We start from the raw sequence: 19,457 nt of genomic DNA on the forward strand, positions 1-19,457 counted from the left end.
ACACGATAAGTAATGAATAATTCTGCTGGTACTCACAGTGTCAAAAATAACGTTCAAAATATAAAACATTCTCATGCATTTTGATCCATCCGTCTGGTTTCTACCGCACCTGTTCAAGAAGTTGCATTAATGGTAACAAGTATTTTATTTATTTTTGATTGCTTCAGAATAACAGTGTTATTAAAAAGAATAAGAGACTTATTTTATTATACTCTAAAAATGTTGGTTTTACTTAAAAATGCACGCATTCAGTTGTGTTCAGTCTTGAAAAAATATTATATGGCTCTCACGGAAGTACTTTATGAAATATTTGGCTTGTATGGCTCTCTCAGCCAAAAAGGTTACCGACCCCTGTTCTAGAAACTTAAACTGCAGCTCAGCTAGCTCACAGTATAGACTTGAGATGAATGCTAATTAGCTTTTAGCGTAACGTTAGCTCATTTTTCTGTGTGTGTGTGTTAGGGGCAGCAAAGCCCTGTCTGTCTGTTATTTCATTGAACTCCATTGTGTTTAGGGATGAATAGTCTCCCCTATTGCAATTGTACTATTTTTCAGCTATAGTTACATGAATCATTAGTAATGTAGCAGCCTAGTTTTGAATAGCAGGGTCCCTGCTATCACATGTTGATAAAAATACAACCTTTACATAATAAAAGTCAACTACAGGCTTCCCAAATGGTGTAATAAATTAAGCATGATGAGTTGACCTTAAAGGGGAACATTATCACAATTTCAAAAGGGTTAAAAACAATAAAAATCAGTTCCCAGTGGCATGTTGTATTTTTTGAAGTTATTTTCAAAATTTTACCGGTCTCCGAATATCCCTAAAAAAAGCCTTAAAATGCTTGATTTTTGCTATTTGCGATGCCACTATCCATTTCCTTATGACGTCATACAGTGCTGCCAATGTAAACAAACAATGGCGTATAGCACAGCAAGATATAGCGACATTAGCTCGGATTTCAGCGGTTTAAGCGATTCAACAGATTATGCATGTATTGAAACGGATGGTTGGAGTATGAAAATATTGAAGAAGAAACTGAAGCTATTGACGCTATTCATAGCCATAGCATGGCCGAATAGCTGCGTTAGCATCACCGGTAAAATGTGCGGACCAAACGATCAGGACTTTCGCATCTTGTGACACGGGAGCAACTTAAATCCGTCGATTGGTAAGTGTTTGTTTCACATTAAATGAGGGTGGAAGGAAACGTAATATAGTTGCAAATGCATCTGCAAGTTATCCATACATCTCTGTGCCATGTCTGCTTTAGCACCGCCGGTAAATAGCATGTTAGCATCGGTTAGCGTAGCATGTTAGCATCGATTAGCTGGCAGTCAACATCAACAAAACTCACCTTTGTGATTACTGTGACTTTATCGTTACAAATGCATCTGCAGGTTATCGATACATCTCTGTGTCATGTCTGCCTTAGCATCGCCGGTAAATAGCACGTTAGCGTCGATTAGCGTAGCATGTTAGCATCGATTAACTGGCAGTCACGCCGCGACCAAATATGTCTGATTAGCAAATAAGTCAACATCAACAAAACTTTGGTACATTCAATGGGGGTCTGGCGGCAGACACTTTGGCATCTTCGGGCCGGTGGTGCAACTTGAATCCCTCCCTGTTAGTGTTGTTACACCCTCCGACAACACACCGACGAGGCATGATGTCTCCAAGGTTCCAAAAAATAGTCGAAAAAATGGAAAATAACAGAGCTGAGACCCGATGTTTACAATGAGTTAAAAATGAAAATGGCGGGTGTGTTACCTCGGCAATGTCATCCCCTCCAGAGCGATAAACTGAAAGGCGTTTAATTCGCCAAAATTCGCCCATTTAGAGTTCGGAAATCGGTTAAAAAAATACATGGTCTTTTTTCTGCACCATCAAGGTATATATTGACGCTTACATAGGTCTGCTGATAATGTTCCCCTTTAGACCGTTTCAATGGAAACGGTTTAATGTTAAATTTTTTACATGTATAAGAAAGGTTTTTTCATTTTATTTAATCAAAGCAACAATTTGAGGCAGTTTAATGTGGATTAATGCGGGCAGAATTATTATAGTGTTCCCAATTTAAAAGGATAAAGCCATTGTTTACAAATTTGGTAAATAAATAACCAAAAAATGTATATTTTGTTTATTTCTTACTGTACCGAAAATGAACTGAACCGTGACCTCTAAACCGAGGTACGTACCGAACCGAAATTGTTGTGTACTTTTACACTGCTACCAACCACAGTAACACAACTTGATTGGCAGGGCTAGAACTATTATGAAAAAAAAAATTTAAATTTAATGGATATGAAAATTACATAAGGGAAAAATAATTTTCAAAAAATTTTTCAATTACATGATTCTGTTTATTTTATATTATGTATTTTTATCTATGTTTTTATGTGTAATTATGAATTTGCACTTAATTAGTTTTGCTTACAATTTTGTTGTCCAATGACAATAAAGATATATTTTATTCTACATTAACACATTTGAATTAAACACTTTTATTCATTTAAATTTTTTGTTAAAATTAAACCTTTTTTGTTTATTTTTTGTTACAAATTGCAGGATTTGGCCAAAAACATTTGCTGGAAATTATTTACTCAAAAGTATTTTCCGGGGGGGGGGGATTTCCACATATTAGCCACACCTGACTAAAAGCCTCACTTATATATTTTGCAAAGTGAGTTTTTACACCGACAGATTCCGTAAATGTTAACATACCTTTTTTAATTGTTTTCAAACGGTGCTCGGAACACTGCAGTAAAACGGCCGATTAAACAAAACGGTGACCTTCATTAACATAAGCTAGCTGAATAAATAACTCAACGGTGACGTTTTGGTAAGTTTAATGAGGATCTTGTGAAACTGAAACAATAAAGGAATGCCGTTGTAAGTTAATACGAACACGGACACTTCTAAACATGTTAGCTTATCAGCTAATGCGAGCGTCATTACCTTACGATAGTACGTAAAAAAAATATGCATGAAAACACTCCTCCAGACTTCGCACAAGGGACGGTTTAGTTAGTACAAACTAGTCTTTTAATGATACGAATATTTTGGTACCGGTACTAAAATTATTTCGGTACTTTTCTAAGTAAATGGAACCACAGAAAAATGGCTTTATTGGCTTTATTCAAACAAAAATCTTAGGGTACATTAAACATGTTTGAATTGTACCTAGTCGATAGTACTATGATTACATCAACAAATACAGTTTTGGTAAATTGACTTAAATGTGAATGTTGTCTGTCTATCTGTTGGCCCTGTGATGAGGTGGCGACTTGTCTAGGGTGTACCCCGCCTTCCGCCCGATTGTAGCTGAGATAGGCGCCAGCGACCCCAAAAGGGAATAAGCGGTAGAAAATGGATGGATACACTTAGTTGTGGTTTCCTTCTCTGCATGAAAGTTTAAAAGTAGCATATATTATTGCAGTAATGAAGAAGAATGTTTTAATATAGACTCACAGAATCATCATACTGCTGTGGTTATTTGCACCAAGTGTTAATTCAAGGCCTTATAAGGCAAAAATATCGAGATAATTATCGTGACATGGCCTAAAAATATGGAGATATTAATAAAAGGCCATATCACCCAGTCCTACTTGCAGTGTATTAGTTTTTTGTTTTGTTTTTACCATTTTTATTATGGTCTGAAGAAAAAATACATAAATCTGCTGCACCGTCTTCGAAGCCGCAGGGTTCAAAGTGTAGGGAAAAAGTAGTCCGGTGCAAAATTAGAGAAAAATCTTACAAATGAAATGAAAAGTACAAGTCCTTGTGAGCTTGACCCTGGTGGTTTGCAGGCAAAGGCAAGGGGAAGTCTGCAGCCGCTCAGGACACGCCCGAGCACGCCGCCGAGCCTCAGACGCCCAAAGTTCAAAAGTACCGCACGCTGGACGTCTTCTCGGGCTGCGGGGGACTCTCCGAAGGCTTCCACCAGGCTGGTAAAAACCCCGCACGTGACGTTTTGACCACGGCGAGTTGCCCCACACGTTCCTTTCGCCTGTGAAAGGTGTTTCCGACACGGAGTGGGCCATCGAGATGTGGGAGCCGGCAGCGCAGGCGTTCAGGCTCAACAACCCCGGCACCACCGTCTTCACCGAGGACTGCAACGTCCTGCTCAAGCTGGTCATGTCGGGCGAGAAGACCAACTCTCTGGGCCAGAAGCTGCCGCAGAAGGGCGACGTGGAAATGTTGTGCGGAGGACCGCCCTGCCAAGGCTTCAGTGGCATGAACCGCTTCAACTCCCGCACATACTCCAAGTTCAAGAACTCTCTGGTGGTCTCCTACCTCAGGTGAGGGACCTGCGACTTGGACTTGAACGCCCCACGTGTTGTCGGGCTTGTTAACGCGCTTCTTTTTGTGTTGCAGTTACTGTGACTATTACAGGCCAAAGTTCTTCCTGCTGGAGAACGTGAGGAACTTTGTGTCCTTCAAAAGCTCAATGGTTCTCAAATTGACCCTGCGCTGTCTTGTCAGGATGGGCTACCAGTGCACTTTCGGAGTCCTGCAGGTTTTTACTGTCCCTTTTCTCCCATTTCTTGTCCTTTTTTAGGAGTTTTCTTTTCCGTGCAACTTTTCCGCTCGCTTACTTTATACAGGGTTGGAAAAACCTTGAAAATGCTTGGATTTTAATGTTTTCTCAAGGTTTGAAAAATGCTTGGATTTTGATGTTTTCAAGGTTTGGAAAAGGCTTGGATTTTAATGTTGTTTTCTCAAGGTTTGAAAAATGCTTGGATTTTGATGTTTTCAAGGTTTGAAAAATGCTTGGATTTTGATGTTTTCAAGGTTTGAAAAATGCTCTGATTTTAATGTTTTCCCAAGGTTTGAAAAATGCTTGGATTTTATTGTTTTTAAGGTTTGAAAAATGCTTGGATTTTAATGTTGTTTTCTCAAGGTTGGCAAAATGCTTGGATTTTAATGTTTTCAAGGTTTGAAAAATGTTTGTATTTTAATGTTCCCAAGGTTTGAAAAATGCTTGGATTTTAATGTTTTTAAGTTTTGAAAATGGCTTGGATTTTAATGTTTTTAAGTTTTGAAAATGGCTTGGATTTTAATGTTTTTAAGGTTTGAAAAATGCTTGGATTTTAATGTTTTCAAGGTTTGAAAAATGTTTGTATTTTAATGTTCTCAAGGTTTGAAAAATGCTTGGATTTTAATGTTTTCAACGTTTGAAAAAGGCTTGGAATTTAATGTTTTTTCAAGGTTTGAAAAAGGCTTGGATTTTAATGTTCTCAAGGTTTGAAAATGCTTGGATTATGTTTTTCAAGGTTTGAAAAAGGCTTGGATTTTAATGTTTTTAAGGTTTGAAAAATGCTTGGCTTTTAATGTTGTTTTCTCAAGGTTGGTAAAATGCTTGTATTTTAATGTTTTTGAGGTTTGAAAAATGCTTGGATTCTAATGTTTTCAAGGTTTGAAAAATGTTTGTATTTTAATGTTCTCAAGGTTTGAAAAATACTTGGTTTTTAATGTTAAGTTTTGAAAATGGCTTGGATTTTAATGTTTTTAAGGTTTGAAAAATGCTTGGCTTTTAATGTTGTTTTCTCAAGGTTGGCAAAATGCTTGGATTTTAATGTTTTTGAGGTTTGAAAAATGCTCAGACAAAGAGCAGCTCGAAGACCTATATGAAGAAGAAACATCATGGACCCAGATTTCCCTCGCCCGGACGCGGGTCACCGGGGCCCCCCTCTGGAGCCAGGCCCGGAGGTGGGGCACGATGGCGAGCGCCTGGTGACCGGGCCTGTTCCCATGGGGCCCGGCCGGGCACAGCCCGAAGAGGCAACGTGGGTCACCCCTCCAATGGGCTCACCACCCATAGCAGGGGCCATAGAGGTCGGGTGCATTGTGAGCTGGGCGACAGCCGAAGGCAGGGCACTTGGCGGTCCGATCCTCGGCTACAGAAGCTAACTCTTGGGACGTGGAACGTCACGTCACTGGGGGGGAAAGAGCCTGAGCTAGTGCGCGAAGTCGAGAAATTCCGGCTGGATATAGTCGGACTCACTTCGACGCACAGCAAGGGCTCTGGAACCACTTCTCTCGAGAGGGATTGGACCCTCTTCCACTCTGGCGTTGCCGGCAGTGAGAGGCGACGGGCTGGGGTGGCAATTCTTGTTTCCCCCCGGCTCAAAGCCTGTACGTTGGAGTTTAACCCGGTGGACGAAAGGGTAGCCTCCCTCCGCCTTCGGGTGGGGGGACGGGTCCTGACTGTTGTTTGTGCTTATGCACCAAACAGCAGTTCAGAGTACCCACCCTTTTTGGGAACGCTCGAGGGAGTACTGGAAAGTGCTCCCCCGGGTGATTCCCTTGTCCTACTGGGAGACTTCAACGCTCACGTTGGCAACGACAGTGAAACCTGGAGAGGCGTGATTGGGAAGAATGGCCGCCCGGATCTGAACCCGAGTGGTGTTTTGTTATTGGACTTTTGTGCTCGTCACAGTTTGTCCATAACAAACACCATGTTCAAACATAAGGGTGTCCATATGTGCACTTGGCACCAGGACACCCTAGGCCGCAGTTCCATGATCGACTTTGTAGTTGTGTCATCGGATTTGCGGCCTCATGTTATGGACACTCGGGTGAAGAGAGGGGCGGAGCTTTCTACCGATCACCACCTGGTGGTGAGTTGGCTGCGATGGTGGGGGAGGATGCCGGACAGACCTGGGAGGCCCAAACGCATTGTGAGGGTCTGCTGGGAACGTCTGGCAGAGTCTCCTGTCAGACAAAGTTTCAATTCCCACCTCCGGAAGAACTTTGAACATGTCACGAGGGAGGTGCTGGACATTGAGTCCGAGTGGACCATGTTCCGCACCTCTATTGTCGAGGCGGCAGATCGGAGCTGTGGCCGCAAGGTAGTTGGTGCCTGTCGGGGCGGCAATCCTAAAACCCCCTGGTGGACACCAGCGGTGAGGGATGCCGTCAAGCTGAAGAAGGAGTCCTATCGGGTCCTTTTGACTCATAGGACTCCGGAGGCAGTGGACAGGTACCGACAGGCCAAGCGGTGTGCAGCTTCAGCGGTCGCGGAGGCAAAAACTCGGACATGGGAAGAGTTCGGGGAAGCTATGGAAAACGACTTCCGGACGGCTTCGAAGCGATTCTGGACCACCGTCCGCCGCCTCAGGAAGGGGAAGCAGTGCACTATCAACACCGTGTATGGTGCGGATGGTGTTCTGCTGACCTCGACTGCGGATGTTGTGGACAGGTGGAAGGAATACTTCGAAGACCTCCTCAATCCCACCAACACGTCTTCCTATGAGGAAGCAGTGCCTGGGGAATCTGTGGTGGACTCTCCTATTTCTGGGGCTGAGGTCGCTGAGGTAGTTAAAAAGCTCCTCGGTGGCAAGGCCCCAGGGGTGGACGAGATCCGCCCGGAGTTCCTTAAGGCTCTGGATGCTGTGGGGCTGTCTTGGTTGACAAGACTTTGCAGCATCGCGTGGACATCGGGGGCGGTACCTCTGGATTGGCAGACCGGGGTGGTGGTTCCTCTCTTCAAAAAGGGGGACCGGAGGGTGTGTTCCAACTATCGTGGGATCACACTCCTCAGCCTTCCCGGTAAGGTTTATTCAGGTGTACTGGAGAGGAGGCTACGTCGGATAGTCGAACCTCGGATTCAGGAGGAACAGTGTGGTTTTCGTCCTGGTCGTGGAACTGTGGACCAGCTCTATACTCTCGGCAGGGTTCTTGAGGGTGCATGGGAGTTTGCCCAACCAGTCTACATGTGCTTTGTGGACTTGGAGAAGGCATTCGACCGTGTCCCTCGGGAAGTCCTGTGGGGAGTGCTCAGAGAGTATGGGGTATCGGACTGTCTTATTGTGGCGGTCCGTTCCCTGTACTATCAGTGCCAGAGCTTGGTCCGCATTGCCGGCAGTAAGTCGAACACATTTCCAGTGAGGGTTGGACTCCGCCAAGGCTGTCCTTTGTCACCGATTCTGTTCATAACTTTTATGGACAGAATTTCTAGGCGCAGTCAAGGCGTTGAGGGGTTCCGGTTTGGTAACCGCAGGATTAGGTCTCTGCTTTTTGCAGATGATGTGGTCCTGATGGCTTCATCTGACCGGGGTCTTCAGCTCTCGCTGGATCGGTTCGCAGCCGAGTGTGAAGCGACCGGAATGAGAATCAGCACCTCCAAGTCCGAGTCCATGGTTCTCGCCCGGAAAAGGGTGGAGTGCCATCTCCGGGTTGGGGAGGAGACCCTGCCCCAAGTGGAGGAGTTCAAGTACCTAGGAGTCTTGTTCACGAGTGAGGGAAGAGTGGATCGTGAGATCAACAGGCGGATCGGTGCGGCGTCTTCAGTAATGCGGACGTTGTACCGGTCCGTTGTGGTGAAGAAGGAGCTGAGCCGGGAGGCAAAGCTCTCAATTTACTGGTCGATCTACGTTCCCATCCTCACCTATGGTCATGAGCTTTGGGTCATGACCGAAAGGATAAGATCACGGGTACAAGCGGCCGAAATGAGTTTCCTCCGCCGTGTGGCGGGGCTCTCCCTTAGAGATAGGGTGAGAAGCTCTGCCATCCGGGAGGAACTCAAAGTAAAGCCGCTGCTCCTTCACATCGAGAGGAGCCAGATGAGGTGGTTCGGGCATCTGGTCAGGATGCCACCCGAACGCCTCCCTAGGGAGGTGTTTAGGGCACGTCCAACCGGTAGGAGGCCACGGGGAAGACCCAGGACACGTTGGGAAGACTATGTCTCCCGGCTGGCCTGGGAACGCCTCGGGATCCCCCGGGAAGAGCTAGACGAAGTGGCTGGGGAGAGGGAAGTCTGGGTTTCCCTGCTTAGGCTGTTGCCCCCGCGACCCGACCTCGGATAAGCGGAAGATGATGGATGGATGGATGAAAAATGCTTGGATTTTAATGTTTTTGAGGTTTGAAAAATGTTTGTATTTTAATGTTCTCAAGGTTTGAAAAATGCTTGGATTTTAATGTTTTTAAGGTTTGAAAAAGGCTTGGATTTTAATGTTTTCAAGGTTTGAAAAAGGCTTGGATTTTAATGTTTTCAAGGTTTGAAAAAGGCTTGGATTTTAATGTTTTTGAGGTTTGAAAAATGCTTGGATTTTAATGTTCTCAAGGTTTGAAAAATGCTTGGATTTTAATGTTTTTGAGGTTTGAAAAATGCTTGGATTTTAATGTTTTTAAGGTTTGAAAAATGCTTAGATTTTAATGTTTTCAAGGTTTGAAAAAGGCTTGGATTTTAATTTTGTTTTCTAGGTTTGAAAAATACTTGGATTTTAATTTTGTTTTCTAGGTTTGAAAAATACTTGGATTTTAGTGTTTTCATGCTTTGAAAAAGGCTTGGATTTTGATGTTTTCAAGGTTTGAAAAATGCTTGGATTTTAATGTTCTCAAGGTTTGAAAAATTCTTGGATTTTAATGTTTTCAAGGTTTGAAAAATGTTTGTATTTTAATGTTTTTAAGGTTTGAAAAATGCTTGGATTTTAATGTTTTTAAGGTTTGAAAAATGCTTGGATTTTAATGTTGTTTTCTCAAGGTTTGAAAAATTCTTGGATTATGTTTTCAAGGTTGGCAAATGCTTGGATTTTAATGTTTTCTCAAGGTTTGAAAAATTCTTGGATTTTTATGTTTTCAAGGTTGGCAAAATGCTTGGATTTTAATGTTTTCAAGATTTGAAAAAAGCTTGGATTTTAATGTTTTCTCAAGGTTTGAAAAATGCTTGGATTTTAATGTTTTTAAGGTTTGAAAAATGCTTTGATTTTAATTTTGTGTTTTGTTGGTTTGAAAAATACTTGGATTTTAGTGTTTTCATGGTTTGAAAAAGGCTTGGATTTTTTGGGTGAAGTGCTTGTAAATTCTTGGAAATCTTAATCATATTTCTCAGCAGTCTGACTAAATAGGCTAATTTATAAAATGGGAAAAAATGATATAAATGATCTTACATCAGCCCTTACATTAGGTTGTTGTCATGTATTTACGGCCAAGAGGACGGCGGTGCATCTCTCCATCATGTTGTGAGGTTGTTTTAATGAACATTGGATGGAAAGAATGTCATATATTGGACTTATTTTTACTGCGAAGGTCATGTATGCTCACACTATTATGTTAGATCCACTATGGACTGGACTCTCACTATTATGTTAAATCCACTATGGACTGGACTCACACTATTATGTTAGATCCACTATGGACTGGACTCTCACTATTATGTTAGATCCACTATGGACTGAACTCTCACTATTATGTTAAATCCACTATGGACTGGACTCACACTATTATGTTAGATCCACTATGGACTGGACTCTCACTATTATGTTAGATCCACTATGGACTGGACTCACACTATTATGTTAGATCCACTATGGACTGGACTCTCACAATATTGTGTGACCTTCTATAGAGTATATTTCCTGCTACCTGGTGGGTGTGTAATGGACATGACGTGAGAAGCTCACAGTTAGTCCGACAAAGTTCCTTCTTTAATTTCCGTCCCACATTGTGTTTGTTGAACAGGCTGGTCAGTACGGCGTGGCTCAGACTCGCCGCAGGGCCATCATCCTGGCCGCCGCCCCCGGCGAGAAGCTGCCACTTTACCCCGAGCCGCTCCACGTCTTCGCTCCCAGAGCCGTGTCCCTCAGCGTGGTGGTGGACGAGAAAAGATACGTCAGTAACGTCACGCGGTAAGGTCGACGGAATATGGCGGCCCGCTAACATTTTCTACTGTCGCCGCCATTATGATGTTCAGCACTGTTTTTAAATGACTAGAAAGTACACTATATTGCCAAAAGTATTTGGCCACCTGCCTTGACTCACATATGAACTTGAAGTGCCATCCCATTCCTAACCCATAGGGCTCAATATGATGTGGGTCCTCCTTTCCACTCTTCTGGGAAGGCTGTCCACAAGGTCGCCGAGTGTGTTTTATAGGATTTTGCCACCATTTTTCTAAAAGCGCAATAATGATGTCGGGCACCAGGTCGCCCGTAAGGACCAGATGAGTCGCCCGCTGGCCTCTTCTAAAAAATAGCTCAAATAGCAGCACTTACCAGTGAGCTGCCTCTATTTTTTAAATTTTTATTTATTTACTAGCAAGCTGGTCTCGCTTTGCTGGACATTTTTAATTCTAAGAGAGACAAAACTCAAATAGAATTTGAAAATCCAAGAAAATATTTTAAAGTCTTGGTCTTCACTTGTTTAAATAAATTCATTTATTTTTTTTACTTTGCTTCTTATAACTTTCAGAAAGACAATTTTAGAGGAAAAATACAACCTTAAAAATGATTTTAGGATTTTTAAACACTTTTACCTTTTGAATTCCTTCCTCTTATTTCCTGACAATTTAAATCAATGTTCAAGTCATTTTTTTTTTTTTAATACATTTTAATTTAATTATTCATTTTAGCTTCTGTTTTTTCGACGAAGATTTGTGAAATATTTCTTCAAACCTATTATGATTAATATTCCCCCCCAAAAATTCTGGCAAATATAGAAAATCTGTAGATTAAAATTTAAATCTTATTTCAAAGTCTTTTGAAGTTCTTTTAAAATTTTTGTTCTGGAAAATCTAGAAAAAAAATAAGGATTTGTCTTTGTTAGAAATATACACACTAAAGTTGTACAATATACCGGTATTAGTATAGAACCGCGATACCAATGAATCATTTTCAGTGCGATACTGCCTCTGAAAATTACCGGTCCCACACCCCCCATCATCGTCCCGTCGTGACATTGCTGATTTATGAGCAAAGGAGCATGTTCGGCAGCGCACGCACACTGAGTACTTACAAGCAGACACAATGCGTAGACAAAAGGGAGAACAGACGCATTTTGGCTTAAAAAATAAAGATAAATGTGAAGTTATAACACTGAAACACCCTCAGGAAGAGCTGCTTTAAGACATGGCTAGCTAGCAGCTAACGTCCATCCGCCGTTGACAGTGTTTTAGCTACTTCTAAATCACAGTCAGTTTCTTTCATGTAACATTATCACTGGAGGACAATGAATAGCTAAACATGCTTCACTACACACCATAGGAGGATACAATAGCTCACCGGCGACACATTGTAAACAAATGCCCCATGTGTGGATCTACACCTGACATCCACTGTAACGATACCAAATACAACCTCGTATCTAGTCGATATTACTATAATTACGTCTTATTTTTTAGCATCACATCTTTTTTTTTTAAAACGTATATTATGTTTATAAAGTCAGTAAATATGTCCCTGAACACATGAGGACTTTGAATATGACCAATGTATGATCTTGTGACTACTTGGTATCGGATCGATCCCTAAATGTGTGGTATCATCCAAAACTAATGTAAATTGTCAAAGAAGAGAAGAATAAGTGATTATTACATTTTAACAGAAGTGTAGATAGAACATGTTAAAACATAAGATAAGCAGATATTATTAGGAAATGAACAAGTGGATAAATCATAATTTTTTTACAGTTTGTCCTTCATAATGAGTACAAAATAATAGGTGTATAAATGCCACAATATGTTACTGCATATTTCAGCAGACTAATTAGGAGTCTTTGTTTGTTTACTTACTACTAAAAGACAAGTTGTCTAGTATGTTCACTATTTTATTTAAGGACTAAGTTGCAATAATAAACATATTTAATGTACCATAAAAAATTTTTGTTAAAATAGAGCCAATGACGACATTTTTTTGCGGTCCCTTCTATTTAGAAAAGTATCAAAATAGTTTTAGTACCGGTATCAGGCCAACTAAGGATGTCCCGATCCAGATTTTTGCACTTCCGATCCGACACTGGCCTATCCGAGCATGTATTAAAGTTTAAAGTTATTTAGCCTGCTTAGTTGTCGGATTCATGTTGAAAAGGGTTTTAGTACTCTTGATAACAACTAGCCAGCTGAATTAGGTGAGTTTGAATAATACACAATGGTTTGTATTCAAGGATAAACACAAAATATAAAAAAATATACATGACAAACAGAAAAGGCATCATTAAACAGTAAAAAAGTGAACAGTATAAAGTGCAAATAATGCTGTAAACATGAATAAAAAAAAGCAAAACACACAAACAACCTGAGTGGGATAAAATGTCTATAACTCAGCATCAATACTTGCTCTTGAACAAGTGTAAACTGTCTACACACTCCCTTCAAATGTTTGCCTCAGTCAGGGGGGGGCAAACAATTGAAGTCCTAGCATAATGGGGAGATTCTTTCTAACAAAGACGATCACTTCAAAATGCTCAGGTGTCAGCCTGCTCCTTTGAGTGAGGCTGTGCTAAAAAGCCTCTCACTCTCAAGAGTCATTTTAAATGTCTTACAACTTTACCACCACGCTTGACTTTATTGTGGCATGTTTTGCACTCCACCTCTTCATCATTTTCGTTTTGTAGGGTAAAATAATCCCACACAGCTGACATTTTTACCGGTAACTTTCACATGGCCGTCTTATTGGCTAGGACACAGACTTGTTGTGTCGAAGATGTGCTGGAAAATGCGAAACGGAATTAGGGAACAGCAGAGAAGTGGAATGTATTATTTAAATCGGTGCGTTGGAAAACACGGACCAGAGTTGTTGTTTTTTTTAAACTGGATCTGGATCGGCATTTTCCCATGCCTTACGCATTTTTTGGCAAATATCGGCAGATGCTCTTGAACAAGTGTAAACTGTCTACACACTCCCTTCAATTGTTTGCCCCAGTCAGGGGGGGGGGGCAAACAATTGAAGTCCTAGCATAATGGGGAGATTCTTTCTAACAAAGACGATCACTTCAAAATGCTCAGGTGTCAGCCTGCTCCTTTGTTCATCAATGATGAGTGAGGCTGTGCTAAAAAGCCTCTCACTCTCGAGTCATTTTAAATGTCTTACAACTTTACCACCACGCTTGACTTTATTGTGGCATGTTTTGCACTCCACCTCTTCATCATTTTCGTTTTGTAGGGTAAAATAATCCCACACAGCTGACAATTTTACCGGTAACTTTCACATGGCCGTCTTAACGGTTAGGACACAGACTTGTTGTGTCGAAGGTGGGCTGGAAAATGCAGAAGGGAATTAGGGAACAGCAGAAAAGTGGAATGTATTATTTAAATCGGTGCGTTGGAAAACACGGACCAGAGTTGTTTTTTTTTTAAACTGGATCTGGATCGGCATTTTCCCATGCCTTACGCATTTTTTGGCAAATATCGGCAGATGCTCTTGAACAAGTGTAAACTGTCTACACACTCCCTTCAAATGTTTGCCTCAGTCAGGGGGGGGGGGGGCAAACAATTGAAGTCCTAGCATAATGGGGAAATTCTTTCTAACAAAGACGATCACTTCAAGATGCTCAGGTGTCAGCCTGCTCCTGTGTTCATCAATGATGAGTGAGGCTGTGCTAAAAAGCCTCTCACTCTCAAAAGTCATTTTAAATGTCTTACAACTTTACCACCACGCTTGACTTTATTGTGGCATGTTTTGCACTCCACCTCTTCATCATTTTCGTTTTGTAGGGTAAAATAACCCCACACAGCTGACATTTTTTACCGGTAACTTTCACATGGCCGTTTTAACGGTTAGGACACGGACCTGTGGATGTGTTGAAGGTGTGCTGGAAAATGCGGAAGGGAATTAGGGAACAGCAGAAAAGTGGAATGTATTATTTAAATCGGTGCGTTGGAAAACACGGACCGGAGTTTGTTTTTTTTAAACTGGATCTGGATCGGCATTTTCCCAAGCCTTGCCGATACGCATTTTTTGTCAAATATCAGCGGCCGATCCGATCCAAATATTGGATCAGGACAACCCTAGTACAAACACTAATACACAGACACATTTTCTTCTCTCAATGTGGGCCCCGAGTCTAAATAATTGCCCAGCTCTGCAATTGTGCAGCCTGTAGAAATCTGTTTTTGATTGATTGATACTTTTATTAGTAGATTGCACAGTACAGTACATATTCCGTACAATTGACCACTAAATGGTAACACCCCAATAAGTTTTTCAACTTGTTTAAGTCGGGGTCCACGTTAATCAATTCATGGTACAAATATATACTATCAACATAATACAGTCATCACACAAGTTAATCATCATAGTATGTACATTGAATTATTTACATTATTTACAATCCGGGGGGTGGGATGAGGAGCTTTGGTTGATATCAGTACTTCAGTCATCAACAATTGCATCAACAGAGAAATGTGGACATTGAAAGAGTGTAGGTCTTATTTAGTAGGATATGTACAGCCAGCAGAGAACATAGTGAGTTCACATAGCATAAGAACAAGTAAATTTGAGTTGTTTATAATCCAGGGAGATGGGATGTGAATGGAGGAGGGTATTAGTAAAGTGTTGAAGTTGCCTGGAGGTGTTGTTTTAGAGCGGTTTTGAAGGAATATAGAGATGCACTTACTTTTATACCTGTTGGGAGTGCATTCCGAATTGACGTGGCATAGAAAGAGAAGGAGTTAAGACCTTTGTTAGATCGGAATCTGGGTTTAACGTGGTTTGTGGAGCTCCCCCTGGTGTTGTGGTTCCATCCATCCATCCATCATCTTCCGCTTATCCGAGGTCGGGTCGCGGGGGCAGCAGCCTAAGCAGGGAAGCCCAGACTTCCCTATCTCCAGCCACTTCGTCCAGCTCTTCCCGGGGGATCCCGAGGCGTTCCCAGGCCAGCCGGGAGACATAGTCTTCCCAACGTGTCCTGGGTCTTCCCCGTGGCCTCCTACCAGCTGGACGTGCCCTAAACACCTCCCTAGGGAGGCGTTCGGGTGGCATCCTGACCAGATGCCCGAACCACCTCATCTGGCTCCTCTCCATGTGGAGGAGCAGCGGCTTTACTTTGAGTTCCTCCCGGAGGACAGAGCTCCTCACCCTATCTCTAAGGGAGAGACCCAAACTCATTTCGGCCGCTTGTACCCGTGATCTTATCCTTTCGGTCATGACACAAAGCTCATGACCATAGGTGAGGATGGGAACGTAGATCGACCGGTAAATTGAGAGCTTTGCCTTCCGGCTCAGCTCCTTCTTCACCACAACGGATCGATACAACGTCCGCATTACTGAAGACGCCGCACCGATCCGCCTGTCGATCTCACCATCCACTCTTCCCCCACTCGTGAACAAGACTCCTAGGTACTTGAACTCCTCCACTTGGGGCAGGGTCTCCTCCCCAACCCGGAGATGGCACTCCACCCTTTTCCGAGCGAGAACCATGGACTTGGACTTGGAGGTGTTGTGGTTATGGCGGTCATTTACGTTAAGGAAGTAGTTTGACATGTACTTCGGTATCAGGGAGGTGTAGCGGATTTTATAGACCAGGCTCAGTGCAAGTTGTTTTACTCTGCCCTCCATTGAGGTGTGATCTGGGGTGGGGGTCTAAAAGTAACCGGACTATCTTATTCTGGGATGTTTGGAGTCTAGATTTGAGGGTCCAAAATGTCAAGGTACGAGTGCTGACGGGCAGTCAAGAGAGCTGTGTTTGGTCGCGAGGAATTCCAACATCTGCATGTTTTTTCTTGGCTTTTCAGAAGCAACGGCGGCATCTACAGAACCATCACGGTCCGAGACACCATGTCCGATCTGCCGGAGATCCGCAACGGGGCCGCCGCCTTGGAGATCTCCTACAACGGGGAGCCTCAGTCCTGGTTCCAGCGGCAGATCAGGGGCACGCAGTACCAGCCCATCCTCAAGGACCACATCTGCAAGGTGAGCCGTCTTCACTCCCCATGTTTTGGGAACTGAGGCGTCTACTGACGTGTGTGTGTGTGTGTGTGTCAGGACATGAGCGCCCTGGTGGAGGGCCGCATGCGACACATCCCCCTGGCCCCCGGCTCCGACTGGAGGGACCTGCCCAACCTGGAGGTGCGCCTGAAGGACGGCACCATGACCAAGAAGCTGCGCTACTCGCACGCCGACAAGAAAAACGGGCGCAGCAGCACCGGCGCGCTCCGGGGCGTTTGCACTTGTGCCGGAGGTAGGCGGAGCTTCCGAGCGCCATCCGAGCTCAGCCTGTGATGGAGTTGACACGCTTTGGTCTGGTTGCCAGGGAAACCGTGCGACCCGGCGGACAGGCAGTTCAACACGCTGATCCCCTGGTGTCTGCCGCACACGGGCAACCGACACAACCATTGGGCGGGGCTCTACGGCCGGCTGGAGTGGGACGGCTTCTTCAGCACCACCGTCACCAACCCGGAGCCAATGGGAAAGCAGGTAGTGCCACCTGATTGGCTCTTTGATTACTATGTGCCCACTTAAACACGTACAAGACTCCTAGAGGCGTTTCATGGTTTTAAAGGGGAACATTATCACCAGACCTATGGAAGCGTCAATATATACCTTGATGGTGCAGAAAAAAGATCTATTTTTTTAACCGATTTCCGAACTCTAAATGGGTGAATTTTGGCGAATTAAACGCCTTTCTGTTTATCGCGCTGGAGGCGATGACGTCAGAATGTGACGTCGCCGAGGTAACACACCCGCCATTTTCATTTTCAACACATTACAAACACCGGGTCTCAGCTCTGTTATTTTCCGTTTTTTGGACTATTTTTTGGAACCTTGGAGACATCATGCCTGACGGTGTGTTGTCGGAGGATGTAACAACACTAACAGGGAGGGATTCAAGTTGCACCACTGGCCCCAAGATGCCAAAGTGTCTGCCGCCAGACCCCTGTTGAATGTACCAGAGTGTCTCCACATTTGACCGGCGATGCTAAGGCAGACATGGCACAGAGATGTATGGATAACCTGCAAATGCATTTGCAACGATAAAATCTACGAAATCACAAAGGTGAGTTTTGTTGATGTTGACTGCCAGCTAATCGATGCTAACATGCTACGCTAATCGAAGCTAACATGCTATTTACCGGCGGTGCTAAAGCAGACATGGCACAGAGATGTATGGATAACCTGCAGATGCATTTGCAACTATATTACGTTTCCTTCCACCCACATTTAATGCAAAACAAACACTTACCAATCGACTGATTTAAGTTGCTCCAGTGTCAAAAGATGCAAAAGTCCTGATCGTTTGGTCCGCACATTTTACCGGCGATGCTAACGCAGCTATTCGGCCATGCTATGGCTATGAATAGCGTCAATAGCTTCAGTTTCTTTTTCAATATTTTCAATACTTCTATAAACAAGTTATTGATGCTTTTGATCAGAAGGAGCTGCGCATGGACTTCATTTATAAGTAAAGGTAAGACCATAATAACATTTTTTTTTTTTTAATTAGATGTGCTTTTCATGATGGTATCCTTACATCACACTCAAATTTATAAGCGCAGGCCTAAATGTACCACATGCCTTTGGTAAGTGCCGGAGTGAGAAGAGGTTTTAAATTAATTAGCGCCCCAGTGGCAATTCAAGGAAACACGGTATGCAAAAAAACAAGAGCAAGGCTTTATAACAAAATGAAAGCGATAGAGAATAAAAAACGGAAAAAATAAATGAAATGAGCAATGGACAGTGTATTCAGTCACTGCATACAGCAGGTGTGGCCAAAATGCCGCCTGCAGCTCGTTTTTTTATTACCCTGAGACACATTCCAAAAATTTAACACACACCCGATTAGAACATTACACAAAAAAACTAAAACAAAGGAAAAAATGTATTGGGCCAAAGCCTCCTAAAAGAGGACCTGAAAACCAGAATGGCCAACGACCTCTGCGGTATATAATCTTTGATGATTACCAAAAAGTTGAATTTAGTTGGCAATATAATAACATTAGTAAAGCATAATAATTACAACTAAAACTCACTTGTTTGCGCTGGCGTTTAACACATGCTGAGCTGGACATTTTCCTGTTTTTATTTATGACTTTTTACTGTTTTTATGGATATTCCTTATTTTATTTCTAATGTGTTTTGCCATTTTATTGTTTGGTTCGTTAAGCTGTATATTTATAGCCTTGTCTGTACTTATTTTCTATTTTCATCCAAAAAAAAATAAATTTTTAATGCACTTTGGGTCAGTAGTGGCTTTTTGTAAACTTATGCTACATGGAAAATTTGATTATCCAGGAAAACACGTTTTTAAACATTTATTTTTGTGACAAAAGAGCAAGTCTTGTTTTGTATTAAATAAATATTATAATTTGTCTATGAAATTAAAGTTAACTATACCTGTGCATAACATTGGAAACTTATAAACAATAAAGAAAACAACACATCTCATCTCCTACCGTGGTGACAGTGAAGCCAAGTAATAGATAGGCTTCATCATATTCTGGTACAGCATTGCACCGCGCCCCCCCCCACCCGGACCCACCCCACTATTTGAGAAGGACTGCCTTAGCGCAGCAGGTACTTGCTGTTCCTCTTGCCTAAATGCTGCACTGAGTTGCAGGACAGGGAGACTATCAGGAGCCCCGAAACAAGCTCGCTAGTTACCAAACCAATGAGCTATCTTATTTTTCGTTGCTTCCGTTCGCTCTTCGACCCACAAAGTTTACGGCTGTCCACTTTGGTAATCATATTTGGATGATTTTAATCTGAACATTGTTAGTTCCAAATCAGTTGCCCTTTTA

General features: G+C 42.7%; 1 protein-coding gene across 2 annotated transcripts in view; it reads left to right on the forward strand.

The window, feature by feature from the left end:
* dnmt1 (DNA (cytosine-5-)-methyltransferase 1) overlaps positions 1 to 19,457 on the forward strand; it is a 69,276-nt gene that overhangs the window by 41,548 nt on the left and 8,271 nt on the right. For both annotated transcript variants that reach the window (XM_061905209.1, XM_061905211.1), the window contains 7 exons: positions 3,814 to 3,954; positions 4,023 to 4,305; positions 4,382 to 4,523; positions 10,469 to 10,635; positions 16,455 to 16,632; positions 16,705 to 16,900; positions 16,973 to 17,136. In XM_061905209.1, coding sequence (XP_061761193.1) covers positions 3,814 to 3,954; positions 4,023 to 4,305; positions 4,382 to 4,523; positions 10,469 to 10,635; positions 16,455 to 16,632; positions 16,705 to 16,900; positions 16,973 to 17,136 — 1,271 coding nt within the window. The remainder of the gene's footprint in view (positions 1 to 3,813; positions 3,955 to 4,022; positions 4,306 to 4,381; positions 4,524 to 10,468; positions 10,636 to 16,454; positions 16,633 to 16,704; positions 16,901 to 16,972; positions 17,137 to 19,457) is intronic.

The sequence above is a fragment of the Nerophis ophidion genome, linkage group LG07 (genome assembly GCF_033978795.1).
Source record: "Nerophis ophidion isolate RoL-2023_Sa linkage group LG07, RoL_Noph_v1.0, whole genome shotgun sequence".
Lineage (NCBI taxonomy): Eukaryota > Metazoa > Chordata > Actinopteri > Syngnathiformes > Syngnathidae > Nerophis > Nerophis ophidion.